Here is a 24,135-nt window from a genome sequence, read left to right on the forward strand (position 1 = left end):
AACCATATAGCTTAGGTGAGCAGGGACTGTACCATTTGGTTTTATGTAACTTAAGAACTTTGCCTAAGTTCTTAGAAACTATCACTATTGTTAAGGGATGTATGATTTTATATATAACAGTTGCTTATAAGCTGTGTATACAATGTATAGTCAGTCATACTGTTATATAATTTACACAATGCATTAAATATAAGATACATTAGATAGAAACAGATGTAAAGCGTTTACATATTAACATTTGCAGCTGGGCATGGTGGTACATGCCTGTAAGCAATCCCAGCACTTGGTGGAAGAAGCAGGAGGCTCCTAAATCCAAGATCAGCCTGGGTTGTATAGCAAGTTCCAAACCTGCCTAAATTGCATAAGGAGATTCTGTTAAAGGAAAACATGCACACGCATATATGTTCATATATGATAATTTATGTAGTTACCGGCTGCTTATAATGCATAGGTATATGTGAGGCTATTATTTGTTATTGTTTACCTGCTGTTTCTCAAGATAGAATATTGTTCTATGAGGGCAAGGAAGAAGTGCCAGCACCTGGCCCACATCTTGATCTGCACAAACGGAAAAAAAAATGAATGAACGCTTTTGGTCACCCGAGTCTCAGCCTTCCCGTGCTTAGGTTGGATGTATCTTCTAATCTGGAGCACTATCATGTTCCGTTTTCTTTTCCCACCCTCACAGAGTACACAGTTCTAGGAAATAAACCCAGGCTTACATTTTCCCATCTTCTAGGGGCTGATGCCCACCACGTGCACCAGGCATTAGCGGGACTGGACTACCACTCCCAGCATGCACCGCGCATTGGGGTCGTACCACAATCTGTGGGGGATATATGGGCCTGAAACCAGCGCCAGGGACACAGAAGCAGGGGAGAACGCCCCTCTATTCAGGCACCTATGGTACACCCCAGACCCGGCCCTCTAAGGCCCCGCGCTTCCGAGCTCGCGCAAACTCTAGTTCTTTTTGCCCGACGGAGGTGGTTTGCTCTTCCGTTGCCCTGTGGCTTCGGCTTATCTCCTGAAGGAAGGCGAAGCTTCCGCCCAGCACTGGGGGTGAGCGGGAGCAAATTGCCCTCAAGCCCCTGGACTGCATTTGGAAGAGGGTGCTTCCTTAATATCAACTTCAGGGATCCCGAATGGGCATATTTGGAGGTTTTGGGGCCCGGGTGGCATTCAGAAGGTGTCTACTTTTGAGGAGACCCTTAGGAGGCGGTTCTTGGGGACTTGGGTGGTATTTATTAGTCTGCTTTATGGGGGTAGTTCTCAGACGCAGATTTGTACCCCTTGGAAGCAGGGTTTAGGGGGCGCTTAGGGAGGCTCAGGGTCTGTGTATGAGTACTCTGTCGGTGGGCAAGATTTTCGGGCTTCCCAAGAGGAGAGAAGTTTGAAGTTACTAAAGTCAAAGCGGGGGGTTGGGGATGGCTTGTCTTAGCACCGGATCGGGTGACAGTAGGAAGGTTCCACCACCGACGTGGCACTGTGGTATAAATGCCCTTTGTGACCTCTGACTAGGTGATGAGGTCTGCACGGTTGGTTACCCTGGGCTGTGAGACCCGGACACATTAGGGGCCCAGACGCTGTGAAAGGAGCCTTTCAACCGAGGCTGGTAAAGACTCTCTGCCGGGCTCTTCCGAGCGGACGTAGAGCCACCGGGCAGAGCGGTACTTTGGTTGCCGCTTTATTCATTTATGAGGGGTGGGGCTGTGGTGCGAACCCTCTTTCACACCTGGTCCACTAGAAGTGTCAGCTTATGAATTACTCTCTAGGGGGCGGATCAACGTGCGGAAGGGGCGTGTTGACGGGGTATCCCGAAGTCTGCCTCACAAACTAGACTTTATTGATAATCCATACAATAATCTGTGAAGGTGAGTAGCCCCGAGGGTATTTTAAAAAGCTTTTCTACTCTGTGTAATTTATGAGGGGCGTGGCCTTTACAACTTCTGCGGGATCCGCAGTTTGCTTTCCCTCACAGGTTCCTGGATTTAAACCTGGCATCTATCGGAGATGATGCCGTGGGTATTATTCATGCCTGATGTCTCAGTAATTCTAGGTTACTAACCAAGACTCTGAATTCAAATCCCATCCATCTTTACTGTTGTGGATCTTGGCAAGTCTTTTTCGGATCCCGAAAAGTGGGTATTTAGGATAATAAGAATAGTTTACACCCATTTAGTTACTTTAATTAACCATTTTATCTTCACAACTTCTCAAAAGTAGGTTTCATCCTACTTCATAGATGAGGAATCTGAGACACAGGACAGGTAAGTAATTTATCCTAAAAGTCGCCCAGTGAATGGCTGAACTAGGATTCAAATCTGACCTGTCTGGTTTCAGAGTTGGATAATGCCCTTCCCCAAACCAATTTAATGGTACTATTTCTAGTGGGCTCCATGGTACTCATAGCCTCCCTCCCTCTCTCCTCACCCTCTGTGTCTCCTACTCCTTTCTCCAGGCTGTCACTATATTTCCCTAGGCTTGCCAGAGAATTAGGGACCTGCCTGCCTCAGCCTGCCAAGTATTGTGGAATTACAAGGAGTAGTTGGGACACTGAGTGAGGCAGGAGGATCTCTTGAATAAGGATGTTTGAGACCAGTATGGGCAACACAGCAAAACTAGCTCTCTTCTTTCCTTTCTTTCTTCCCCTTCATCTCCCCTCCCTCTGTTCCCTTTCCCTCCTCTCTGCTCTCTCCCCTCCTTCTCTCCCTTCTCTCTATTCTCCCTCTCTTCCCTCTCTGTGTGGCTGTTTATCTATGTCCCTTTCTCCAGGGTCTTTTTCCCCAGACTTGCCGGGTATTAGTGATCCTCCTGCCTCAGCCTGCCAAGTACTATAGAATTACAGGAATCCTACTAGCACACCCCAGCAAGACCCTGTCTTTTGAGAAAACAGTGTTGCTACTGCTCAGGTTAATTATATGGTATGTGTGTCAGGCACTGTTTTACTTACTGAAATTCAATCACAGGGTAATTTCTTGTTCTTAATTTCCATTTTCTGAATCTGAAAACATTCAAGTGGATACTTTCTATAATGACTAGATATATCCTCACACATAAGTAATTTTAGATTAATTCAAATATGCTTACATATTAACTTTAGTTCTATATATTTGAAAATTGTTACAATGCCTTGTGGCAGCACTGCTCAAAGATCCTTTCCATACTCATTTTCATGATACATTTTATCAATCTGAGTTGGATAGATTTTTTTTTGAAGTGGGGATTGGTGTGTTTTATTTTTTTTTTTATAGTACTATGGATTGAACCCAGGGTGTTGGGGAAGTACTTTATCCGTAACCTACATCTCCAACCTGAGGTGAATTGATTTTATTACTGTCATTGTCTATCAAAGGCATGTAGTGAGTCTGGATTTAGTTGGGACAAGAGAATCCCCTAAATGGTCAAGGATAAAGAGCAAGGACTGTGCTCCCCTCAGGCTTCGCAGGGTTATCCCCTATGACACATACCTTGACTGTTACCTCATAATCTGTGCTTGTTGGGCAGGGCCCACAAGCTTGGCTGGGAGGCTCTGCCCACAAGCCTCACAGAATTTGTTGAGACATGGTAATCAGGCTGGCTTCAAACTAACGATTCCCCAGCTTTCATCTCCCTTCGTATAGTGCCCGGATTAATAGGCATATGCCACTATGCATGTACTACCTGGGTGCGACCTTCTTTTAGTACACACACACACACACACACACACACACACACACACACACCATACAGGGTCTATGTGTAGCCCTGGCAGTCCTGGAACTCCCTTTGTAAACCAGACTGACCTCAAACTCAGAGATCTGCCTGCCTCTGCCTCCCTAGTGTTAGGATTAAAGGCATGGGCCATGAACCCCCCACCACCACCGCCTTTCCATGCAACCTTCCTTGACCTTTCTGTTTCCAAGTTGAGCAGCCACAATAGCATCATTCAGTATTCAGGAGCCAAGGGAGTGCATATTCCCTGCAGTAGCCCCATTTCTTGCTTACTGGGTATGAGATGGAGCAATAAGGCAGGCCTGCCTCTTTTGTTTTGAGCGTTTTGCATTATTCATGAGTAAGATGTCGCTTTGGTCTCCTTGATTCCCGGCAGCAGCAAGAACATTCATTATTCATGAGCATGGGGTGTGATTGCCATGCTTTAACATCTACTTTCTGGTTGCCTGGTCTTAGTAAACCATCATCTTGCTTTATAATTCACCATCAGGAAGAATGGCCTTGAGGTCCTTTCTTGGTTTCTTTGACAGCTTAGCTGCAGTTATTCTTTATTCATAGCCCATGGGGTGTGGCCTCCTGCTCTACCTGTTTTTCTAGTTACTGCCTCTGGAGCCACTTGGTGGAGCTGTTCTCCTTCTAATTACAGAAGTCCCAAACGGCAGGCAGGGAAAATACATGATTCATGAGTGGGCGCGGTTCGCTTGCATCCGGGTTTCTGGGGGTGGGGCTCAAGGTTTTGTTCCGGCCTTGGGCTCTGCCGCCGCCATCTTGTGTCGGCTGCTGGCGTGAGGGAGGTGGCAGGGAAGACCACAACCACAGCAGTCGGGGGAGGAGAAGGCGGCGGTGATCCTAGCTGGCCCAGGCGGCAGGAAGGAGGAGGAGAAAAAGGACGGTGGCGGCCGAGCTTGACTTCGGCTCCTTGTGGAGTTGGCGGCGGCGCGACCCGGGGAACCGGCATTGGTAATAGCTTTTCTCTGCACCTGGCTTGAAGCAAGGGCTCTGGGAAGCATGGGAGGGTCCCTGCTGGCTCTCTGCCAGCCCTATGTCTGGGTGTGCTGCGGTGTCGTTGGTATCAGCAATCACTAGACAAGCGGGTGTGGGGGGAGTACAAATCCTGGGGCGGAATGGATCATTTCTGTCGTGGACCACCCTATTCCCTTGGGCTCTGAGATCTGACCTTGACGTGAGACACCCCCCCCCCCTCCATCTCGGCTTCTGGAGATTTCCGGCTCAACATCTATAACAAGATATCTTGATCCCGTCCAGAGCCCTGCGCTTCCTATCAGAACTCCCGACAGTCTCCCATAAAGGCAGAGAAATTCAGCATTACTGCTTGTAAAAGCCGTCCATACTTGTGTGCTATTGTAGACTGTCCCGATCCCTGAAATCTCCCTTGAGACTCCTAATCCTTCATTATTTGCTCTCATGGCTTAAGAGGGGCCAGACTTCAGGAAGGGTCTTCATGGCCTTAATTTCCGAAAGAAGTGCCTTGTCTAGCATTTTCGTCCAGAATCTCCCCCTCCTCCCAGGATACTATCTGTCTGTTGAGCTGCCATCTGGATTAGACCCGGTGAAAAGCTATCTGCCTGGCCTTCCTGTGGAGACTCATTCCCACATTTGAGGTCTCCCAATGCTGCCTTGACATAGATAGCATCATCATAGTAACCTGGCATTCTTAGACTCTTTAGCATCTGCCTTTAAGAGGCTCTGTTGGTTCCTAGGATCTGCCCTTAGAGACTTTGCCTGCTTTTAAGTATTCCTTTTTCATGCTCTCGTTGTTCTTAGGCTGTCCCCTCAATAGGCCTCATCTTTTTCCCCATCAGCCATCCTTAACCTCCAGTATCTTTCCTCTAGAGCCTCTTAGGGGACTAGACACTAGGGAGGACCTGTTTGGTCACAATTCTCCATCAGTAATCTCCTGCTACCATCTACTCTTTCAGACCCTGTTGATTTGTAACCTCACCTGCCAGACAGTCTCATCCTAGACCCAACTTCTGCCTTCAAAAGCAGATAACAGAGTAGCTTCTCTCCTTATAGATTCCTTAATCTAACAACAGGCCAACAGGCATCAGAATCTGCCCTTATCCTTTTAAAGGTTCCTAGCGTCTTCATTCAGGATGTCTCAGCTTTTGCTTTTGGCCTCACTTAACCCCACTATTACTGTCAGATACCCCTTTCTCCAATAGGCCTACTTATCCTCCACCAGAGTAGAAAACTTTAATATCTATTTATTGAGTCATGGAGTCACAGAATTGGCTAGAGAAACCTAACTCCACTTGGGGATTTAGCCAGGATTTGCTTGGTAACCTTTATTTTTATAATTATTATTTTGAGACAGGGTAGCTTTGGCTGCCCTGAAATATATAGATACATAGACCAGGCAAGCCTACCTCTGCCTCACTAGTGCTGGGATTAAAGGTGTGTGCCACCATCCTCAGCACTTAGTAACCTTTTTAAGGCTTAAGCTATCTGAAACTTATCTGCCCTTTTCCACCCTATTAGAGCAGCTTTGTTGCCTTTTAGAACAACACAAGGCCTTTGTTGCTCCATTAGAAATCCCTCTTCAAGAGTGTGCCCTCAGAGACCTCTCCTAGCTTCTTTGCAGTTAATCTCATGGCTTCCTGGCGCTCTAGTGTCAGCATGGAGACCTTTCTCTGTGAATTCCCATTATTTTTGGTGAAGGGTTTCTATCACTGGAATCTGATATTCTTTCGGCCCCAGCACCTTCCTGCAGTAGTCTCAGGTTCTGTATTCTCCCACTTCTTTCTAGAGACCCAAGATTTAAGTCAAGACTTTGCCCTGTGCCCCTGGTACTTGTAAGGCCTGCTGGGGTCTCTTTTCCTGTCTCCTTCAGAGCTCCTTGAGCTCAATCACTTCCCAATGCCTTTCTCACACTCTCAAGGACTTCTCAGTTAACACCTCCCAGGAAGCCTGACAGGCCCCAGCATCCTCCCCAGTACTGTAGCTTCTTCGAGTTAATCTGCTGGTTTTGTGCCTCCTAAGCCTACCCCAGGCTTCCCCTGTTCAGCCAATCTCTGTTTTGGGAGTAGATTATTCTTAGGCTTCAGTCATCGGTTATAGAGACCCCAGGTAAGTTTTGAAATGCTTTAATTTCAGTTTTGCCAAGCAAGTTATGGAAGATATATCCCAACAGAGAAGGCTAAGTACATGTTCAGAGACAGAGAGACGATGTGGATTTGAGGTTTTTGGGTTTTTTTTTTTTTTTTTGAATGGGGATGGGAGAATCTTTAGCTCTTATCCAGGGGTCCCTGCCTTAGATTCCTTCCACTTGCCTTGATAAAGGGGTTCTCCAAAATCTGGCAATTAAAATGTCCCTTTTTATTTTCTTTTTCGAAATGGGGTCTCACTGTGCAGCTCACACTGGCCTGAAATTTAGTCTTCCTGCCTCTGCCTTATAAGCACTGGGGTTGCAGGCATGTACTGCCACACCTGGCTTCGAAGTCCACTTTTGAATAGTCATCCCAACCGTGCTTAGACTCTTGCTGCCTGCCAGCACTAGGGGTGGAGAGGTAAAAGGTCTGATAAAGAGCTCTCTGGTCCTGGGTCTTGACTGATGTAGGGAGTAGAGAAAGCATATGCCCTGGACAAACCAGCCGCTGACAAAGCAAGGGAGATAACTAAGTACTAGAGGCCGCTGTGGGAGCCTGGGGAGGAACTCATGTCCTCGGGTCCCTGAGTTTTGAAACCACGGATAGTTTTTTTAAGCCTCATCAGGAGGGCAGTTCCTTTTCTCCCAACTTTTGGAGAAACTTGACTTAGAGGAAATGAGATCTCATGCCAAGTCACTGCCAGTAAATGGAAAATAGGAATTGCTTTTGACTTGCTCCTAATTTATCAAGCCTCTTCTACCCAGATTGGATCTAAGCATTCCCAGCAATTTCTCTGACAGACTTTGGCTCTAGGCAGCCTCCTGCCTCCCCTCCTCTCCCTTTTTTTACCTTCCATCTTGAGCAGTCTGGGCTGGACCCAGAGCCAAATACTGACACTACTCACCTAAGAAAATCTCACAAACTGCTACCAGCTGCATGATACTGGGCAAGTGACACCCAGGGCAAGTGAGTGGAGTTCCTTAAGCTTTCACTTTCTATTTCTGGTAGGAGCATAGGATTATGTAGTTCACAGGCATTGTTAGAGTCAGACAAAGCCCTTTCCTCTTGGGACTGATGGGGTAGATGGTAGGGAGTGCTTGTCATTGTGTTCATATTAGAAAGTGATAGTGCCAAGATGGAATCTTAGGTATGTTGGCTGCAGTTGGTGGTATTGAGGGTCAGAAAAGGCTTCAGAGTCGGAGCAGTTGTGTGAGTAGAAGACAGGGTATAAGCAAATACTCAGTGCTTTGAAGGGCTTTTGGGCCTGAAAAATGATTCTGGGTTCTATCTTTTATTTATGAGCATCTGGGTCCACCGCCGCTAGATTTTACTTCCAACAGCAGGTTATATTGGTGGTGTTTTTCCTCCCCTTTGGGATCTAGTGTGTCACTTGACCATGTGAGCTCAGGTTTTCTCATTTGTTCAACAGGGACCTTAAATCCTGCCTTGCAGGGTCAGGACAATTGAGAGCATGAAACTTGCTAACGCGAAGTGGCTTGGACTTCAGAGTCATTGGATCTGGTCTGATCCCAGTTCAACCACTCCGAGTAGGAACTTTGGTCTTCACCAAACATCCCTGAATGAAGTTTTTCCTTCCATGTGAGCTAGGGTAAATAGTAGTGCAATCCCCACAGGGTTGCCCTGAGGACAGACAGCGACAAGGCTCATAAAGTGCTTAGTGTGGCCTCTGACCTGCTAACCTGTTGAAGGACTTCACATGCAGAAGAGACTTTAGTTAGAAGTATGCATTTTCTCTCTTCCAGTAGCCTGTTTTATTGGCCTGTGTTGTTTTCTACCGCTAAGACTAGGAAAAGGGCAGGACTTTAAGCTCTGCCCTGAGCCCCACTAGGGCCTACGGTCTGTATCTTTTCTCATCTCAGCAACACCCTGGAGCCATATTAAAGTGAGGGAACAACTCCACATGATACCTATAAAGGGGTCAAGATTTAAAACCTGAGTACTTCCTAAGTCCACATCTGTTCTCTGAGAATGGTCTTTTACTCCATAGGATTGGGGCCTTTCCCTTATGCTGGGCTAGTGAGAGACAAAATGACTTAGCACTCAGCTGTGTAGATTTGCAAGCCAAACCACCTGGTTCAAATCTTGGGTCTGACAGCGGTCTGAACCTGGGCAAGCCACTTTATCTCTCTGTGCCAGTTTTTCTTTTTGGTTTTCCGAGACAGGGTTTCTCTGTAGCTTTGGAGCCTGTCCTGGAACTAGCTCTTGTAGACCAGGCTGGTCTCAAACTCACAGAGATCCACCTGCCTCTGCCTCCCAAGTGCTGGGATTAAAGGCATGCACCACCACCGCCCTACTACCAGTTTCTTTTCTAAAGTAGATTTGCTAATACGTAAGTCTTCTCCAATTATTACCAGTAATAAACAGAAAAAAAAATAGTTCAAGGCCAATCAGGGCTACATGGTGAGACCCTGTATTTAAAACAAACAAACAAAAAATACCAGAAAAATATCCCCATGTATCCTAGGCTCACCTCTTTGCTGCCATTTTTCCACTAGATGTCCAGCTCGCCGCTGTCCAAGAAACGTCGCGTGTCCGGGCCTGATCCAAAGCCGGGTTCAAACTGCTCCCCTGCCCAGTCCGTGCTGTCCCAAGTGCCCTCAGTGCCAACCAACGTGAGTACCTTCCCATGGAGACTAGCTGGCATGATGATGGGGTGAGGAGTCTTATTGCTTTCCATTTTAATACCCCACTTGTGCTTGTTGTCTTGAATCTTTTCTTGCTCTCCATCCCCAGGGAATGGCGAAGAACGGCAGTGAAGCAGACATAGACGAGGGCCTTTACTCCCGGCAGCTGTAAGTTAGGCCTAAGTCTGCCTGAAGTGGGAAGGGGTACTGAAGTACTTGGATCAATCAGGTGGGCTGGACAATGACCTGGAATCTCTTCTAACTTGACAGGTATGTTTTGGGCCATGAGGCGATGAAAAGGCTCCAGACATCCAGCGTGCTTGTCTCAGGCTTGCGGGGCTTGGGTGTGGAAATTGCTAAGAACATCATCCTTGGTGGGGTCAAGGCTGTCACCCTACATGACCAAGGCACTACCCAGTGGGCTGATCTCTCCTCCCAGGTACCTCTTCCCAACAATCTTTTTCAAGCAGCAGCCTTTGTGTGCCACAACCATCTCACTTTTATCCCTCTGCCACCCCCTCTTGCAGTTTTACCTTCGAGAGGAAGACATCGGTAAAAATCGGGCTGAGGTATCTCAGCCCCGACTTGCTGAACTCAACAGCTATGTGCCTGTCACTGCCTACACTGGGCCTCTGGTTGAGGATTTCCTTAGTGGCTTCCAGGTACTTGGCCACTGCTCAGTTTCCTGCTTGATTTTCTTGGAACTCATCTTTGATGATTTTTTTTTTTTTTTTGGTACTATTCACTATTTAATGAGCTGTCTGGGGTATCAGAGAGGATGCAGGGAAGGTGAGACCCTGGGCCTACCTATTGGGGAAAGATGTGGACACACCACTTAAACAACATAGTAATGAACAGACTGGAGGCAAACTGTCCTGCTGTGTCTAGCTCTTCTAGTATAACTTTAGGCAGGTCACTTAGATCCTGGGCCTTACTCTTTCCATTTCAGAATAATAGGAAACGCAACAGTACTGATTTCATGGGGTTCCTCTGAGGGTTAAGAATAAAGAATAGTAATTTGGACACAGGGAGAGTGGCATGGGCATTTACTAATTTTAAAAAGTCTGGGCTATGAGAGCTAAAAGTCTGCCCTGTCGGGCTAAGGTCCTCAAGGGTCAAGGTGCTGCAGGAGCAGCAGCAATCTGACAAAGTTGTAGGAGCTCATCCTGGTAGGCAGGGATAGATGTTCCTGGAGAAGGTGGAGAGCAGTTTCAAAACTTGGGGTGGAGTGGGCAGCATCTTGAGAGCCACCAACAGATAGGTATGGTATGAGTGAGCACAGACTCTGGCTGGAGGTAGTTTTGCCCTGCCTATGTCTCATGGGGCATGGCAGGGTTATAGGCAGTTAGCAAACAAGTGAGTCAGCTATTCTGCAGTCCGTGCCCAGTACCACTACCTTTCCCAACATGCTCTAAGCCTTTGTTTTCTCCTTGCTGTCTTTTCCTCTCACTGAGTCTGCTCCCCAGAAGGTCTTTATGAGAGAGGCCTAGAGGACCAGGGAGAACCTGGACAATTCTAGTTCTGGGCTCTTGACCTGGGCTTTGTTTCTCCACAGGTGGTGGTCCTTACCAACAGCCCCCTGGAAGACCAACTACGAGTGGGTGAGTTCTGTCATAGCCGTGGCATCAAGCTAGTGGTGGCAGATACACGAGGCTTATTTGGGTGAGTGCCCTTCTCCATGCCTCTCCCCACAAACTTTCCTAGGCCAAAGACCCTCATCCCTCTTTTGCCACTCAAGTTTTATATTCTATGTGTTCACCTCTTCTTGTGTGACATTAGTGCTGTTATATCCCCATTGTGATGTGCCAAGTTTTCTCAGCAGTATCCACTGCACCTTGAAGGATGCCTGGGGACTTTTGTGAGCCTCAGGCATCAGTCATCTTGCCACTCTCTACAGGCAACTTTTCTGTGACTTTGGAGAGGAAATGGTCCTCACAGATTCCAATGGGGAGCAGCCACTTAGTGCCATGGTTTCAATGGTGACCAAGGTAAGGAGGCCATCCCCAGTGGTCCTGGCAGACAGACAGGCAATGGCAGTCCTCTCTGTCTTCTCTTATTCCTTAACTTGCTCACTTCTTTTTAACCAGGACAATCCCGGTGTGGTTACCTGCCTTGACGAGGCCCGGCATGGATTTGAGAGTGGTGATTTTGTCTCATTCTCAGAAGTCCAGGGCATGATCCAACTCAATGGCTGTCAGCCCATAGAGATCAAAGTTCTGGGTGAGCTGGGACTATGAGGGCACCTTAGGGTCTTGGAGATCAAAGGGAGGAGTTCCTGAGTTAAGACTGAGGGGAGCCATAGCCTGAGTGCCTGAGGTGGTTCAGAGAATCTGGGATCCCACCAGAGCTGATGGGCATGGGCAAGAAGGACCAATTATGTTTGAATTGTTAGTAGGAGCATGGGCCTCTAGGATCTGAGTTGAGGTGAAAGAGCCTCTTGTATTTTGAACAGAGCAGATCTTCTCAAATCAGAAGATCTGCTCATGTTTAAGCTGGTTTGGGTAAAAACAGCACCAGTGTAGACTTGGGGTCAGGGACACAGGCTTTCATAGGGTCTGAACTTATTCTGGGGCAGAGGAGATGGTTTCTGATCTCACGAATGGGGCCTGGGGTTGAAAGGTAGTACCTGGCATCTGCACTGGGTCAGGCAGGCATTTTTTTCCTTGTCTCTTGAGTTGTGTGGACTTTAAGGAGGGTATGTAAGACTGACAGCCTCCCTATCCACTCTAGGTCCTTATACCTTTAGTATATGTGACACCTCCAACTTCTCTGACTACATCCGTGGAGGTATCGTCAGTCAGGTCAAAGTACCTAAAAAGATTAGCTTTGTGAGTATTGGGTACAGTGGTTCTTGGTGGGTGGTTCTAGACCAGTGGTTCTCAACCTTCCTAATGCTGCAACCCTTTAGTACAGTTCCTCATGTAGTGGTGACCTCCCGACCATAAAATTATTTTGTTGCTACTTCATAACTGTAATTTGGTGAAGTTACAAATCGTAACGTAAATATTTTTGGAGATAGAGGTTTGCCAAGGGGTCATGACCTACAGGTTGAGAACCACTGCACTAGACCGTTTCAAATTCTCTGTTCCTTTCTTCTCATTTTTAGAAATCCTTGCCAGCATCACTGGCAGAGCCTGACTTTGTAATGACTGACTTTGCCAAGTTTTCTCGCCCTGCCCAACTGCACATTGGCTTCCAAGCTCTGCACCAATTCTGTGCTCAGCACAACCGACCACCTCGACCACGAAATGAGGTGGGTAGGTGGTCCAGCAGCCAGCCAGAATAGAAATCCTTGGTGCTAAAGGCCCGCCATACCTCTGCCTGTCTACTGTCCATCTCCTGACAGTAGCCTGAGAGATGCTTACGTGTTTCCTTTGCCCTACCAGGAAGATGCAACAGAACTGGTGGGCCTAGCTCAGGCTGTGAATGCTCGGTCCCCACCTGCAGTGCAACAGGACAACTTGGATAAAGACCTTATACGGAAGCTAGCTTATGTTGCTGCTGGGGACCTGGCACCCGTAAATGCTTTCATTGGGGGCCTCGCTGCCCAGGAAGTTATGAAGGTTAGCAGGGTGGGAATGGAGTGGGTTTTGCCTTTCCTTCATTATTTGCTATCCATATGTACCAGGGTCTGCTTATCACTGACCACCTTCTTTTTCCTTCTCCTCCACTAGGCCTGCTCTGGGAAGTTTATGCCCATCATGCAGTGGTTATACTTTGATGCTCTTGAATGTCTCCCAGAAGACAAAGAGGCTCTTACAGAGGATAAGTGCCTCCCGGTATGGGAATGGACCAGAAGGAAGGCATTATCTGGGGTGTTTCTAGGGAAGCTTCTCTCTGACCCTCCTCACTTTATATCCCCCAGCGTCAAAACCGTTATGATGGGCAGGTAGCTGTATTTGGCTCAGACCTTCAAGAGAAGCTGGGCAAGCAAAAGTACTTCCTGGTGAGTGACCTCATTGGACACCTAGCATGTGTACATCCCTTGGTCTCTGGCCACTCCCTCTGGGGTTTTCTTTTGCATTCTGAAGGGGGGTGTCTTTATAACCCTGGGACCAAATATGTGGTACTAGACCTTTTTGCTCAATCCTGTTGTCTCCTGCAGGCATGAGGAATTTTATGGTTTATATCCGCTTGCTTTACCCTGACTTGCCTTTGTGTCTCTTCTTGGATGTTTTTAGGTGGGTGCAGGGGCCATTGGCTGTGAATTGCTCAAAAACTTTGCCATGATTGGGCTAGGCTGTGGAGAGGGTGGAGAAGTCATTGTCACAGACATGGACACCATTGAGAAATCAAATCTGAATCGACAGTTTCTTTTCCGGCCCTGGGATGTCACGGTGAGATAAATGGAAGTAGAAGATGGAACTTTGACATCTCACTTTTCTCCTTTTTCTTGTCCCCAGAATTTGCCCTTTTTGCCCTCTGTTTCTGTCATTCATTTAGCAAAAATTAAGTAGCCCTACCTTGAATCGTTCATTTTCATCTCTCCTCTGAGCCACCATCGAGTCAGTTTCTTTTTCATTCTTTCTTTTTTTTCCTCTCAGTACTGGGGATTGAGTCTAGAGCTTTACAAATACTGGGTAGCTAGTTAAAGACTGCCATTGAGCTATAGCCCCTGCCCTTTTGTTTTTCCAGACAGGGTTTCTCTGTAGCTTTGGAGCCTGTCCTGGAACTAGCTCTGTAGACCAGGCTGGCCTTGAACTCACAGATCCGCCTGCCTCTGCCTCCCGAGTGCTGGAGCCTGGCAGCCCCTATCCTTTCATTTCCTTTTACTTTTTCCTTAACTTTTTAAAGAAGATTGATTTATTGCCAAGTGTGGTGTGGCACGCCTTTAATCCCAGCACTCAGAAGCCAGTTCCAGACAGCTGGGGCTGCACAGTGAGAAGACCCTGTCTTGAAAACAGCAACGATATCTTTATTTATTTTATATGTATGTGTGAGTGCCTAGTGCCTGAAGAGAGTGTTGGATCCTCTAGAACTGGAATTTGGGGGGTTATAAGAGGTTGTGAGCCATCGGATGTTATAAGAGGTTGTGAGCCACTGGAAACCAAAACTGAGTCCTTTGGAAGACCAACAAGTGCTCTTAACCACTGAACCATCACTCCAGCTCTTATCAGTGCTGCTCTGGAACAGTGTATTAGGGGTTCCCAAAAATATTCCCAAACTCAGTGCCTGCCTAAGGGGTACTAGTGGCTGATTTTTTTTTACAGAAAAAGGACACAGTATAATCAGCAAAGGAAGAAAGGTTCATGGAGTTAAATCAGCAGCAAGTGTCTAAGAGTTATCTCCCAGTGGAGTTGCAGAAGATGGACTTCATTTCCCCAGTAACAAATATAACAATACGCCTGAAAAGTTTCTAGCCAGGGAAGCCTGCCCATCTCTCTACCTAGGGCTTTTGCTGGGATCTGGTTTCTTGACTCTAGGAGAAAAGACTGTGTTTAACATAAACCATACTGTTTACAAACAATTCAGGCACACTGAGCCATTATTATTAGGTGAAGGAGCGATGGGAACTTTTCCATAAAATCCAAGATCCTAGACTCCAACCAAGGGCCATTTTCAAAGTAGGCCTCCTGAATGATGGCATTGTTCAGAAATCTGTGAGACCTTCTATAAGGCCAGTATCACTGCCCAGTATTCCTGTTCATTAATTTATTCACTGAATAGTTACTTTAGGAGTTATTGTTGTACATACTTGAGGTACATTAAAGAATAAAATGAGGTAGGACATGGTGGCTCATACCTTTCATCTCAGCACTTGAGAGGCAAGCAGATCTCTTTGTCTTCAAAGCCAGCCTGGGCCACAAAGTGAGTTCCAGGACAGCCAAGTCTACACAGAGAAACCCTGTCTCAACAAACAAACAAAAAGAGTAAAGGTGCTAGTGGAGGAAGGTAAGTAGTAAAGGATGAATGCATAATAGATACAATACAGATACAGCTGGGCCCGCAGATGCACACAGGAGACAGGCAGATCTCTTGAGTTGAGGCCAATCTGGTCTACAAAGTGAGTTCCATGACCATGACTACATACATCCTGTTTCTAAACAACAACAAAATAACAAAGATACAATATAACAGTGAGATATGGAGTCAATGTTGGTACGTTGCAAAGTGTAAAGGAGCCACCTGGGCTTGCTAGGGAGGTTAGTTTACAAATCTCATTAGTTCCTTAAGAAAGACCTCATTTCTGCAAAGCTGTGGTGAGTGTGAGGACTAGATGGTCTTCTGGTTGGAAGTGCCCAAGGCCCAGATAATAGTCTGTAGAACTCTGCTCTACTCTGAGAGGTCCTGGGAACCAATTCACTTTACCTTGAGTGGGGATGAGAGCCCGAGTTCTAAGCAGAGGAGGGATGTGACCTGACTTTGGTTTCATAACACTTAATGCTTATTTGTCTGCTTGTGTTTGGGAGAATCTCCAACCTGCTGCTCCCCAAAAGAATAGTAGGTATCAGGTAAACAAAAAGAGGTGGCTAAGCCGGGCGGTGGTAGCGCACACCTCTAATCCCAGCACTCGGGAGGCAGAGGCAGGCAGATCTCTGCGAGGCCAGCCTGGTCTACAAGAGCTAGTTCCAGGACATGCTCCAAAGCCACAGAGAAACCTTGTCTAGAAAAACAAAAAAAAAAAGACAAAGAGGTGGCTAGTCCATTGTCTACAATAGATGCTTGTCTTTTGCTTCCTTTTCCATCTCACTGCCACATGTGACTCAGCTCTGGCCTGTGTTATCGTTCAATATCCTGCTAAACAAAGAGCCGCCTGAACTTGGGCTGGTTCTTCTAACGCTAGATGAACATTCAGGGGGACAGCTCTTTATGACACTGAGTGAATCCACCAATAACTGAGTCCCACATTGTACCCTCAACTGTATCTTAACTTCACAGAAGTTAAAGTCTGACACGGCCGCTGCAGCTGTACGCCAGATGAATCCTTACATCCGGGTGACAAGCCACCAGAACCGTGTAGGTCCTGATACAGAGCGCATCTATGATGATGATTTTTTCCAAAAATTGGATGGTGTGGCCAATGCCCTGGACAATGTAGATGCCCGTAAGTTTGAAAGCTGGTAAAGAAGGCAAGGGTAAAAGGGAGAGTCTGGGCCCTCTTGTTCTTTCCCTGTGTGCCTTTCCTTGTTTCCTGGCTATCACATCATTGTCCCTAACCTATCACACAGGCATGTACATGGATCGCCGCTGTGTGTACTATCGGAAACCACTACTGGAGTCTGGCACACTGGGCACGAAGGGCAACGTACAGGTGGTGATCCCCTTCCTGACAGAATCCTACAGCTCTAGCCAGGACCCGCCAGAGAAATCCATTCCCATCTGCACTCTGAAAAACTTTCCCAATGCCATTGAACACACTCTACAGGTAAGTGGGGCTCAGGGGAAGGGAGGAATTCCACCAGGCCCTTGACTTTTGAGTGTCACGGGCTTAAGTATAAGACGTGTTTTCTTCTACCATCCATCTACTTGGCAGTTGGCACTTCTGAAATGACTTATTCTTGTAATTTCTACTTTTGACTTTTTCCAGTACATAGACAGGTAAAAACCACTGCTGTTGGTAGGCATGGTAGCTCACCTGTAGTTGAGAGGCTAAGGCATGAGGACTGTGAGGTCAATGCCACCTTGGACTACCTTATCTCAGAAAAACAAAAGAATGATGACTACTGGAATGTCATTCCTTACCTAGGGTTTACAATATTTGCCATATTTTCTTAGATTGATATGGGCATGGTAGCATATGCCTTTAATCTCAGTACTGAGGTGGCAGAGGTGGTGGATTTTTGATTTCTGTTCATTAGATGTCACACTCTAACAACTTAGAGATAGTTCAACAGTTAAAAGCAGTGACTGCTCTTCCAAAGGACCTGAAATCAATTCCCAGCAGGCACATGGCGGTTCACAATGGTGTTAACTCCGGTTTCAAGGGATCTGATACCCTCCATGGGTACTGCGTGCATGTGGTGCCCGAACATAAATGCAGCAAAATACCCATACACATTAATTTTAAATTAGGACTGGAGAGATGGCTTAGTGGTTAAGAGCACTTGCTACTTTTTGGTTTGTTTGTTTTTTTTTTTTTTTCAAGACAGGGTTTCTCTGTAACTTTGGAGCCTAACCTTGAACTCACAGAAATCCACCTGTCTCTGCCTCCCAAGCACTTGCTACTCTTACAGAGGACCCATGTTCAGTTTCTAGTACCTACATGGCAGCTTTTCCTCTTTGTTTCTCTTGAGACAGTGTCTCATGTATTCCAGGTTAACTTCAAACTTAACTGTATAACTGAAGATGACTTTAAACTGACCCTTCTGCCTCCACTTCCTAAGTACTGAAATTATAAGCATATGCTACCATGTCTGGCTCCAAAGCATTATTTTCTTGCTAAACAAAATCGTCATTTCCTTCACTCTCTTCTAGTTATTTGTCTCTAGCACATGATATTCAGGTTTCTCCATCAATTGTGCAAAACGAGTTTAATACTGCTATGTCACAATGATAGTCTATATATGATGCACATATGGAACAGTGCTGCATATAATGAAGCTAAAATGTTAAGTAACCACATCTGTGTGACGGGCACCCAGGCCACAAGTATAGTTACATTGCTATCAGAATTCTAGGTTCAGTGTTGGAGTCCACACATTGGGGAAGGGTAGAAATAGAGGGGTGGGGAAAAACCAAACCTATCTTTCATTTTCCCTTCTGACCCAACTGTGGTTGGGTCAGTTTTGTGTACCCACCAATTTTGTGGCCATGAACTTAACTTCTTTGTGCCTTATATTCTTCCTCTCTCTTATCTCACTGGGCTGTTTAACTGGCACCACTTTAAGTACACATAGAAAAGAGGATAGAGCCAATGTCTTATGCTAAATCCCTAGAGAATAGATAGGAATCATTGTTGGATTGGATCTATTTTTGTTTGTTTCCTTGCTTGCTTGTTTGTGTTTTGGTTCTGGAGACCAAACCTAGGACTTAGACAAACACTTGTCTACTCTTTTTTGTTAAGTTAGGGTTTCATGCAATTGTGCCCAGCATTGAACTGTTGCAAGTTCAATTGCTGCAAATCTTGTTTTTCAGTTGTAAAATGCATTTAGCCAGTACACATTTTTCATCAAGGCATAGTACATGTGTACAATTCTTGATGCTTTTTTTAAACACGTACATTAGGATAGTTATTTCTTAGATCAAGTTCATTGACTTAAATTGAAAGGCCAAAAATGAAGGAGTGGAGAAAGTTAGGAGCTTCTCTTTCACAAGTTGCTGTGTATTTCCTACTTGGGTTACCTATGATGACTCTCACCCATGGAAACGTTCTGTCCATCATTCCATAAAATCCATTTGTTCATCTGCAGTGGGCCCGGGATGAATTTGAAGGCCTTTTCAAGCAGCCAGCAGAAAATGTTAATCAGTACCTCACGTGAGTAACTTACACACCCCACTCTCCTGCCTGCCAGCAAAGACATTCTATGCTTTTTCAGCTGTCACCCTCAGCACTAGACACACTTTTCAAAGGACTCTTGACTTATGCTATGGGGGAATCAAGACAAGTTTTCTGTGGAGAAAGATTGCCCTAGAGCCTACCTCAGGGCCCACTGTGTAATATTGCCCCTTGGCTCTTTTCACTCCCTAATAGAGACCCCAAGTTTGTGGAACGGACCTTGCGGCTGGCAGGTACCCAGCCATTGGAGGTGCTGGAGGCTGTGCAGCGCAGCCTGGTGCTGCAGCGACCACAGACTTGGGGTGATTGCGTGACCTGGGCCTGCCACCACTGGCACACCCAGTACTGTAACAACATCCGACAACTGCTACACAACTTTCCTCCCGACCAGGTAATGTTCATTCATGTGTCCATATGGCAGCATGCGTTTCCTTGCAATCACAAGTTTGCTGCAGTCTCTTCAAGTGACTTCTCCCCGTTATTAGTTCAGATGTGGCTGGTATCCAAGGCAAGAGATGTCAGAAGAATGATCTTATTTCTCCCTTTCTTAGAGCAAATTAATTGGTTCTCTTGCTGTTCCCCTTCACTGTGGTGTATAGGCTGAGTCTGACCTGATTTTTATCAGGGCTATAGTGGACCATGAAGCAGAGATTCAGGAGTCATTTATTGAAATCCCAGCTCTCTGAACTTGGACAAATCACTTCTCTCTGTTCCTTTCTTTAGCTTGAAGGAGGAACAGTTGTGATCTGACTCACTGGTATTTATAAATATTAAGTACATGTCTGGTGATTCAGTCCAATCTGCTAAACGGATTTGGTTTTTTGTTTGTTTGTTTGTTTGTTTGTATTTATTTATTTATTTATTCATTCATTATGTATACGGTGTTCTGCCTGCACATTATAGATGGTTGTGAGCCACCGTGTGGTTGCTGGGAATTGAACTCAGGACCTTTGGAAGAGCAGCCAGTGCTCTTAACCTCTAAGCCATCTCTCCAGCCCTGCTAAAGGGATTTGTGAAGAAAGTATCTAAGAATTGATGGTGGTTGAGTCTCAGATGATTGACTCCAGCCCTCTTCAAGGACCCAGCCAAGAGTAGTGAGGTGGGGTGCATCCAGAGCCAAGATCAAGTCAGGATTGCCAGAGAGGCCTTCATTTCAATATCTTACTTCTGGAAACTTTCTTTGTTTTAGCTTACCAGCTCAGGGGCCCCATTTTGGTCTGGACCCAAACGTTGTCCACATCCACTTACTTTTGATGTTAACAATGTAAGTCTCCTTGTCGGGTTTTCTTGGGATTGGGTAAAGGATGAGTGGGTGGGAAGGGGAGGTGGTGGCTTCCTATCCAAGGGCAGATGTGTTAACCCTACTGTGCCCTGCTGTCCCCTAGACACTGCATCTGGATTATGTGATGGCTGCTGCCAACCTTTTTGCCCAGACCTATGGGTTGACTGGCTCTCAAGATCGAGCTGCTGTGGCTTCACTCCTGCAGTCAGTACGAGTTCCAGAATTCACCCCCAAGTCTGGTGTCAAGATCCATGTTTCTGACCAGGAGTTACAGAGCGCCAATGCCTCTGTTGGTGAGGGTGTTTGGCAATTTGGTCAGAAATCACTGTCCCTACCTGTTCCTAGCTTCCCCATTAGTCCTCTTTTAGTATCTCTGTGACCTCACCTTACTTTGCACCTCCCTCACCCTGAAAGGAAGACAGTTTGTTGGGGGGAACATTCTCTCCCTCCCTTCCTCTTCTTTCCCATTCCAGCAACCAGGAAAACAAACTTTGTTCTTGCTTGGTGTGCATTTGCCTTGGTTTTATTCTTTCTCTGCCTCTCCTTGATCTGTTCATCTAGGGGGTATGATCTCCAGCAGGGGTTTCCCCCTGATTCTTGCCCACTTTGACTGCTTCCATGTGCCCCATGTCTCCCCGTTCATGCATCCTTCCCACCCTGTTTCTCTATAGTCTTCACCCATCATAATTTATAATTTATTCAGTCTCCCTGTCTTCCCTTTTGGATATCTGTGTTTATAGTTCTGCATACTACCCCCACCCCGTGTTGACCTTCCCTCTTCTCTGTCTTCCTTCTGAAATACCTACTGTTATATATTTCCTTTAGTCTTTTCTTCTACCTCCTCAAGGTTCCTTCTGACTTTCTTTCCATATATTTCCTCCTCCCTATCTCACCTCTCTTCATATATTCTCCACCTTCCCCTCAGATACTTCTCATATTCATGCTTGTGTACTTCCCTATGTTCCCACCATGTCTTCTGTGTCTCTATATACAGTATGTCCTCAAGACTGACAACCCCTTCTATCTGATCACTCCACCTCACCTCCACTTTCTCCTGTGGTTTTTGTTTCTGCTCCTGGTATATCTCCAGATCTTGATAGCCTCTTCTAGCCTTTTTCAGGTTTGCTCTGTTCTGCTCTGCTTTTCCCATTTGCCCCTTCATTCTAGGATCTCTTTTTTTTTCTCTTTTTCTAAATTCTGTATCTAACCGAATTTCTTTTGCCCTACCTAGGCTTTCACCCTCACTCCCTGCATCTAAAGGGCTGTGTTTTTTCTCTTTGTGTAGATGACAGCCGTCTTGAGGAGCTCAAAGCCACATTGCCCAGCCCAGACAAGTTACCGGGATTTAAGATGTACCCCATTGACTTTGAGAAGGTGCTTGGAAGGGGCCTTGGATAGGACAGTTGGGGTGAGCTAAGCATAGACAGGGTTATAAAGAATGGGGATCTAAGAATATAGAGCCAGTCCAGCCCTTTATGGTGATCAGATTCATGGGCTGCCACGTAGATTTCCTTCTGATCTGGGGGAGACCAGCAGGTAATTTGCATTGGAGGATACCTACATCCCAAGAGGCCAGGAAAACTTTTCATCTGAGCTCCTCTTCTTACTCAGGATGATGACAGCAACTTCCACATGGATTTCATTGTGGCTGCATCCAATCTTCGGGCTGAAAACTATGATATTTCCCCCGCAGACCGGCACAAGGTAAGGGGACTCTAAGCCTGATGTTCTACCATTTCTAGGCTTGAGTTCCTTATATCTGTGTCCTTCTTTAGACTTTCAACCTCTTACAACTTAGAACTAACATCTTCCTTGGTCTGTTTCTCAGAGCAAGCTGATTGCAGGGAAGATCATCCCAGCCATTGCCACCACTACAGCTGCTGTAGTTGGCCTTGTATGTCTGGAGCTGTACAAGGTGGTTCAGGGGCACCGACAGCTTGATTCCTACAAAAATGGTTTCCTGAACTTGGCCCTGCCCTTCTTTGGGTTTTCGGAACCTCTTGCTGCACCTCGTCACCAGGTACATGCTCACATCAGAAGATGAGACTTGTAGTGGGCTATATCAATAGAACTGGCTTTGGTTTGCATTTTACCCGGTCATTAGGTCAGAGTTCCTATTAAAATATACCTGCATGTTTTTTACAAGAGTACTAAGGTGTAAAGTATGTTTGGCATGTTGAAGGAATAACAGTCAGTAGATCAGAGTGATTGAGAAGATAAGGGGTAGAAGATACGAATAAGAATTTCTTCTTGTGGCATAGGACCTTGTCATTCAATTGTAAAGGTTCAACACTTGTTACTCAGAGTGTCATGGGAGCCATGAGACTTTGAACAAAAGGTTCTGATCTGACTTACTGGGTTTGCATGAATTGGGGGCAGGGAAGGCAGAGGGTTGGGACTTCTGGAATGGCCCACATCCTGTTTTTTTCTTGCATTGCAGTACTATAATCAAGAATGGACATTGTGGGATCGCTTTGAAGTACAAGGGCTGCAGCCTAATGGTGAGGAGATGACCCTCAAACAGTTCCTTGATTACTTTAAGGTAAGGAAGGTCCTTTCTCCCTCTCATCCCACCTAGAGGATGGGATGTATAGATGATTTTTTTTTTGGCCTTCCCACCATCATAAACAATGCTATTTTTCCCCCTTCTGCCCTCCAGACAGAACACAAATTAGAGATCACCATGCTGTCCCAGGGTGTGTCCATGCTCTATTCTTTCTTCATGCCAGCTGCTAAGCTCAAGGAACGGTTGGATCAGCCGTAAGTAGGCTATTGTCGGGCAGGCTGGGAAAGGCCCTATGTTCCTTTCATTGGGTGGGGAGCCTCAGCTTGGAGCTGTTCCATTCTTACCCATCACCTCCCCTGTCCCCACCTACCTCCCTTCCTCTCTTGCTTTGTCCTCCTGGCCCTCTGCCCTTACCCTCACCCCTTTCCCTAGGATGACAGAAATTGTGAGCCGTGTGTCAAAGAGAAAGCTGGGCCGCCACGTGCGGGCACTGGTGCTTGAGTTGTGCTGCAACGACGAAAGTGGCGAGGACGTCGAGGTCCCCTATGTACGATACGCCATTCGCTGATCTCTGTGCATTTCCCTAAGCCCCAGTTCTTCCCCAGATCCCTTCCAGTATTAGTTCCCATTTGGCCTCTGGCAGTGGTCCATCTAGCCAAGCCTGGTATTCCCTTATCACCCAGCATCCCGAGACCCTCTCACCACTGCTTTGTACCTTGTTTGGAACCTAAATTCCAATAAAAAGATAATAACCCAGATATAGCCATCCTGGCTGTTTCCAGGGAAGAAAGGAACATCCTGGAAATGTCTGGTTCAGATAGCAGCTCAATGAGCTACTCAAGCTACAAGCTTCCTGGTCAGAGAATAATGGGAGTTGATTTCTCTTGTCCATTCTATGTAACAGGCATGGAGTGAAGCTATATAAACAGGTACCTGGGTCTGTGTGATTTGAGTGATTTGAGCTGGGTTCAAACCCTGTGTTCTCCATGTCCTAACTGCCTCCATTCACAGTGAACACACTTAACAAATAAGACTGCAAAAGGCTAAGATAGCATATTTTTGGCATTCCATCCTTTGGGCAAATCCCTTCCCCAGTTTGAAGCAGCCAGGAATGCCTGTCCAGGTATTTCGAGTCCATGCTGAGGACAGTAAACAGCAAATCTAGGGAACACTGATGTCATAAGGCACACTGTAGTTTTTATGGACATACTTGGCTAAGGACATCTGGAGAATACTGTGTCTCTTTTCTGCTTCATTCTGCTCATATCTTGGAGGTGCCCAGGCCTCCTACCTTCCAGAGAAGAGCTGGCTGTGGGGCCAAAGAGTAATTGATTAATGCAGGTAGTAGCAAAAGGCTCATCATCAATGGCTCCACCAAGCCCAGAGCTACTGTGCTACTTTCTTGTCTTAGCTGAGGGTTCCAAACAGTTGGAACACTAGCTGGG

The 24,135-nt window shown here is 46.3% G+C and overlaps 1 protein-coding gene across 2 annotated transcripts; it reads left to right on the forward strand.

The window, feature by feature from the left end:
- The first annotated feature begins 927 nt into the window (after positions 1-927).
- On the forward strand, positions 928-23,446 carry Uba1 (ubiquitin like modifier activating enzyme 1). 2 transcript variants are annotated; one of them, XM_038316254.2, is made up of 27 exons: positions 928-1,059; positions 1,773-1,871; positions 9,338-9,454; positions 9,576-9,634; positions 9,737-9,905; positions 9,994-10,128; positions 11,022-11,128; positions 11,364-11,454; positions 11,554-11,686; positions 12,197-12,294; positions 12,573-12,719; positions 12,853-13,029; positions 13,141-13,245; positions 13,332-13,412; positions 13,648-13,803; positions 16,346-16,511; positions 16,636-16,832; positions 18,817-18,881; positions 19,098-19,293; positions 20,092-20,166; positions 20,288-20,477; positions 21,470-21,558; positions 21,796-21,888; positions 22,013-22,204; positions 22,625-22,726; positions 22,844-22,944; positions 23,123-23,446. In XM_038316254.2, exons 3-27 carry the CDS (start codon positions 9,338-9,340, stop codon positions 23,256-23,258), a joined length of 3,177 nt encoding a protein of 1,058 aa, XP_038172182.1. In that variant the 5' UTR covers positions 928-1,059; positions 1,773-1,871; the 3' UTR covers positions 23,259-23,446. The 2 variants fall into 2 exon arrangements, with proteins under 2 accessions (XP_038172182.1, XP_038172181.1); XM_038316253.2 differs by lacking the exons at positions 928-1,059; positions 1,773-1,871 and adding an exon at positions 4,452-4,671.
- Positions 23,447-24,135: the final 689 nt, after the last annotated feature.

The sequence above is a fragment of the Arvicola amphibius genome, chromosome X, assembly GCF_903992535.2.
Source record: "Arvicola amphibius chromosome X, mArvAmp1.2, whole genome shotgun sequence".
In the NCBI taxonomy this organism is placed as follows: Eukaryota; Metazoa; Chordata; class Mammalia; order Rodentia; family Cricetidae; genus Arvicola; species Arvicola amphibius.

What these genes read in the sequence shown, in the direction of transcription:
- Uba1 (XM_038316254.2), top strand. Translation starts at nt 9,338, where the DNA reads ATGTCCAGCTCGCCGCTGTCCAAGAAACGTCGCGTGTCCGGGCCTGAT. An exon ending in GGGCTGATCTCTCCTCCCAG is followed by an intron (nt 9,906 to 9,993) that starts GTACCTCTTCCC and finishes CCCCTCTTGCAG; the next exon opens with TTTTACCTTCGAGAGGAAGA. An exon ending in CAGAGGATAAGTGCCTCCCG is followed by an intron (nt 13,246 to 13,331) that starts GTATGGGAATGG and finishes TATATCCCCCAG; the next exon opens with CGTCAAAACCGTTATGATGG.